This window comes from Strigops habroptila, chromosome 1 (assembly GCF_004027225.2).
Source record: "Strigops habroptila isolate Jane chromosome 1, bStrHab1.2.pri, whole genome shotgun sequence".
Classification (NCBI taxonomy): Eukaryota; Metazoa; Chordata; class Aves; order Psittaciformes; family Psittacidae; genus Strigops; species Strigops habroptila.
The window spans coordinates 462,669-467,580 of NC_044277.2; the positions used below are offsets into that span (position 1 = coordinate 462,669).

At 70.9% G+C, this 4,912-nt stretch overlaps 1 protein-coding gene across 2 annotated transcripts; it reads left to right on the forward strand.

Annotated features, from left to right (window-relative positions):
• Positions 1-464: 464 nt before the first annotated feature.
• Positions 465-3,589, forward strand: HGH1 (HGH1 homolog). 2 transcript variants are annotated; one of them, XM_030487176.1, is made up of 6 exons: positions 465-1,056; positions 1,126-1,226; positions 1,944-2,042; positions 2,117-2,208; positions 2,576-2,698; positions 3,199-3,589. In XM_030487176.1, the coding sequence occupies exons 1-6, from the start codon at positions 545-547 to the stop codon at positions 3,367-3,369; spliced, it is 1,098 nt and encodes a 365-aa protein (XP_030343036.1). In that variant the 5' UTR covers positions 465-544; the 3' UTR covers positions 3,370-3,589. The 2 variants fall into 2 exon arrangements, with proteins under 2 accessions (XP_030343036.1, XP_032775980.1); XM_032920089.1 differs by lacking the exon at positions 2,576-2,698 and having other exon boundaries at positions 531-1,056.
• Positions 3,590-4,912: the final 1,323 nt, after the last annotated feature.

Here is a 4,912-nt window from a genome sequence, read left to right on the forward strand (position 1 = left end):
GATGGAGCTGGGGAGGGGCTGGGTGAAGGAGATGGCACCATGGCAGGGTCCAGGCAACGCCCCGGGCTCCGGTCTGCGTCCACCAGCACCGCCGGCACCGGAGCCGGCACCAGCACCTCCACCGGGACCCCACCAGGTCAGCACCGGGTGCTCACGGGGGGCTTGGCCACCCCGAGGTCTGCTCGAGGGCCCCCATGGCAGGACACATGGGGCCCAGGAGGTTCCGGATGCTCGCCGGTGGCGGGTCCTTCCCCGCCGCCTCCCGGGGACGCCCCGTCCCTCCCGCCACCGGCCCACCCGCACTAGGACCCCGCGGCGCCGCAGCGCAGGGGGCGGGGCCTATCGATGGACGTGGCTTATCAAGGGGCGTGGCCTCGCATGTCTCCACTCCTCCCTCCCTTCCCAGAATCCCATCCACCGCCTGCCCCTCCCCTTTGCCTTGTACTCGATTGGCCCAGTGGCAGCGCGGCCCCTCCCTCTTCACGCTCATTGGCTGCCGCGCCCACCCCGCCCCTCCGTTGCCAGGAGACGCCTTCCGTGCAAGATGGCGGCCGCCACGGCGGAGCAGGAGCAGGAGGAGGCCGCGGCGGCGCTGGCGGCGCTGCTGGGCCCTGCCGCGGGCGGCGCGGCGCGGGCGGGCGCGGCCGGGGCGGCGCTGTCGCTGTCGGGGTCGGCGGCGGGGCGGCGGCTGCTGGCGGGGCGGCCCGCGCTGCTGGCGGCGCTGCTGCGGCTGGCGGCGGAGCCGGGCCCGGGGCCGGCCCGCGCGGCGCGGTGCTGCCTGCTCAACGTGTCGGCCGAGCCCGCGGCCCGCGGGGCGCTGCTGCCCGCGCTGCCCTCGCTGCTGCCGCTGCTGCCGGACGGGCCGCTCTGCGGGCTCCTGGCCAACCTCAGCCGCGAGCGGGGCGCGGCGCGGGCCGTGCTGCGGGCGCTCGGGCCCCGCTGGGACGCGCTGCTCCAGGCGCTCGCTCGGCCCCGGCCGCCGCCGGAGCTCGGGCCGCTGCTCTGCAACCTCAGCCAGGTCCCCGAGGGGCGCCGCGGGCTCCTGGACCGCTCCCGGTACGGCCCCGGGCGGGGGCGGGCTCCGGGGGGGCGTGCCCCGGCCCACAGTGACCGTCCCGCCCGCAGGTGCTCGGTGCAGCGGCTCCTGCCCTTCACGCAGTACCGAGACTCCGCCGAGCTCCGCCGCGGCATCGTGGGCGCGCTCCGGAACTGCTGCTTCGAGCACGGTGAGAGCCCCGCGCCCGGCCCCAGGGACCGCGGACCGGCTGCCGGGACCCCCCGCCCGGGCCCCGGGGGGCTGCCGGGACCCCCCGTCCTCACCAAGGGCCTCTTTCCCTCACCCGGGACCTGCTGCCCTTGTCCCGAGGCTCTGATGGAGCCTCCTGCCCTCAGCCGGGGCCCTGCCCTCACCCAGGGGTGCTGCTGGCGCTCCCTGCCCTTGCCCAAGGACCCCCTGCCCTCGCCCTGGAGCTCTGCTGGGCCCCTGCCCTCACCCGGCGTGCTGCTGGGGCCTCCTGCCCTCGCCAGGGGTCTCTTGCCCTCTCTCAGGGCCTCCTGCCCCTGTCCTGGAGCTCTACTGGGGTCTCCTGCCCTCACCCAGAGCTCACCCTGTGCCCCCCCCTCACCCCGGGATGCTGATGGAGCCTCCTGCCCTCACCCTGGGGTGCTGCTGGTTCCTGCTGCCCTCACCCAGAGCCCTGGTGCCCCCTGCCTTCACGCTAGAGCCCACCCAGGGTCCCATGCCCAGGGCCTCCTGCCCTCACCCGGGGTGCTGCCGGCTCCTGCTGCCCTCACCCTGGTGGGCTTTGGGGGGCCATGGCCAGGAGAACCATCACCCCTGTCCCAGAGGGTGTCCCCCCCGTACAGCACCCAGGCAGGGCCCGGCTGTGCCCGGGGGGGCCAGGCTGGGCCGCGGCGGCTCCTCTGACGCAGCCCGTCCCCAGAGCACCACGAGTGGCTGCTGAGCGAGGCCGTGGACATCCTGCCCTTCCTGCTCCTGCCCCTCGCCGGCCCCGAGGAGCTCCCTCAGGAGGACATGGAGCGTAAGTGGGTGCTGGGGCAGGAGGTGGGTGCCGGGGGGGGGCACGTGTCACCCACTGAGGGCGCCTGTCCCCAGGGCTGCCCCCGGACCTGCAGTACCTACCCCCGGACAAGCAGCGCGAGGAGGAGCCCGACATCAGGAGGATGCTGCTGGAGGCCGTCATGTTGGTGGGTTCCTCTGCTGTGGAACCGTGGGGCAGCCGTGGGGAACGGTGCTCCAGGGGGGTGGGTCCTCGTGGGGGGTGATGGGGCCAGCCTGGCTGGAAACCAGGCAGGGGCAGTGGCCGCTGCAGGGTCCTGGGTGCTGCCCACATCCTGCCCATGGTCACCATTGATGCTGTGGGCGATGGGGCAGAGCGGGCCTGAGGCACGTCCATGGGTGATGCTGGAGCTTCCAGAGGGATGGAGGATGGGATGGGGAGGGGCGGGTGGTGCGGGGCGGCCCCACAGCCACAGGGACGCGGTGGGAGAGGCCAGCACGGGGGGCTGGGGCTGGGGTGGGTCGGGGGGTTCCATCCTGTGCTCTCCCCCCCAGCTCACGGCCACGGGGCCCGGGCGGCGCCTGGTGCGGGACATGGGCACGTACGTGGTGCTGCGGGAGCTGCACGGCTGGGAGCAGCACCCCGGGGTGCGGGCGGCCTGCGAGCGCCTGCTGCAGGTGAGCGGGGGCTCCTGCACCCCCGGAGCCTTCCTCCTCCTCCTCCTCACCTCCCTCCCTCCTTCCCAGAGCCTTCCTCCTCCTCCTCCTCACCCCCCATCCCTCTTCCCAGAGTCTTCCTCTTTCTTTTCTTTGCTTCCTGGAGCCTTCCTCCTCCTCACGCCCCCTCCCCCCCCCCCTTTCCGGTGCCTTCCTCCTCCTCCTCATCCCCCCATCCACCCGCCACCCCCGGAGCCTTCCTCCTCCTCCTCCTCACCCCCCATCCCTCTTCCCAGAGTCTTCCTCTTTCTCTTCTTTGCTTCCTGGAGCCTTCCTCCTCCTCACGCCCCCTTCCCCCCTTCTTTCCGGTGCCTTCCTCCTCCTCCTCGTCCCCTCATCCACCCGCCACCCCCAGAGCCTTCCTCCTCCTGGCCCCCCTTCCTGAAGCCTTCCTCTTCCTCGCCCACCCGCCCTCCTGGGGCCTTCCTCCCCATCCCTGAGCCTTCCCCCTCCGTCCCCAGGTGGTGATCGGGGACGAGCCTCCCCCGGGCATGGAGAACCTGCTGGAGGTGACCATCCCGCCGGACGTGGAGCAGCAGCTCCAGTGCCAGGACCGGGAGGAAGAGGAGCAGCGATGGTGGGAGCCGGAGCAGGAGCCGGAAGGCTCGAGCCACGAGGGACCCTCCCGGTGACGCTGTGGGTCACCCCCAACACCCTGTGGGGTGAAACTGGGACCCACCTTTGGGGTCCTGCAGGGCAGGGCCCCCCGCTTTGCCCCCTGCTGTGGGGTGAGGTTGGAACGTGGTGCTGGGGGTCAGGAAGGTGCTCCCTGCCCGGTGCTGTGGGGCTGGACCCCCCCCGCCTGGGCCCACACAATGTGCCTTGAGGAATAAAAGGTTTCCAGCCCCAACCCACCATGAAGCCCCTCATGATGTCCCTCGCCCCCCCGGCAGCCCCATGGGGTCCAGCTGTGCCCCACGGCGCTGGTGGGTCCCGTGTCAGGAGGGGGCTGGGGTCCAAGGCGCACCCCTGGGTGGGGAACGCCGTGTGTGGGACACCCTGTGCGGGATGGGGTCCCCAATGAACGCTGTTTGGTGGGGTTGGGGGGAATGGGGTCTCTGTGGGGCAGAGGGGCCGTGGGGGGGGACCTGGGGGGTGCGGTGGGCTCACCAGGTCCTGTGGGCACCCCCATGTGCCCCCCCATGTGCCCCCCGTGTCCCCACCAGCCTCAGGGCTCAGCACCCTCCGTTGGTGCTGGGGATGGTACCACCTCGAGGCACCCTGAGAGCTCGGGGAGGTGACCCCCCCCATATCGGGGTACCCCAGGGAATGGGGTGGGGGTCCCCAGTGTGGACACATGTGAATGGGGGTCCCCATCTATGGGACACCCCTGGGTGGGGGCCCTTGTCTGTGGGATGCCACGTGGTGGGGTTCAGTTGGTGTCCTGGTCTGCAGCGCACCCCTGGGTGGGGGTCTCTTTGGGAGCCATGGATGGACCTGGGTGGGGGTCCCTGTCTGTAGGACACCCATGGGTAGGGTGTCATGACCCTTTGGGGGTTGGGGCTGGGGGGGGTCCCTATCTGTGGGCCACCTGTGGGTGGGGGTGGCCTCCTTAGGTAAGGATCCCCACTGTGGGACACCCCTGGGTGAGTGGGGGTCTCCACTACAGGACACCCATGGGTTGAGGTCCCTTTGGGGACCATGGGCATCTCTGTGTGTGGGTCCCTCACCTATAGCACACCCCTGGGTGGGGGTCTCCATTGTGGGACCCACATGGGTTGGGGTCCTCTTGGTGGCCATAGATATCCCTGTGTGTGTGCCCCCATCTGTAGCACACCCTTGGGTGGGGGTCCCCATTGTGGGACCCATATAAGGGGGCGTCCCCAGATATTGGATGTGCTTGACTGGGGGTCCCCACTGTAATCCCCACACGGGTTGGGGTCCCCTTGCTGGCCATAGGTATCCCTATATCCCATATCCTATAGAGTCCCCCACCTATAGCACACCCCTGGGTGGGGGTCCCCACTGTGGGACCCATATAAGGGGGGGGTCCTCACTGCAGAACAGCCTTGGGTGGGGGCCCCACAGTGGGACCCATATAAGGGGGGGTCCTCACTGCAGAACACCCCTGAATGGGGGTCCCCACAGTGGGACCCATATAAGGGGGGGTCCTTACTGCAGAACAGCCTTGGGTGGGGGTCGCTATTGTGGGACTCATATAAGGGGGGGGTCCTC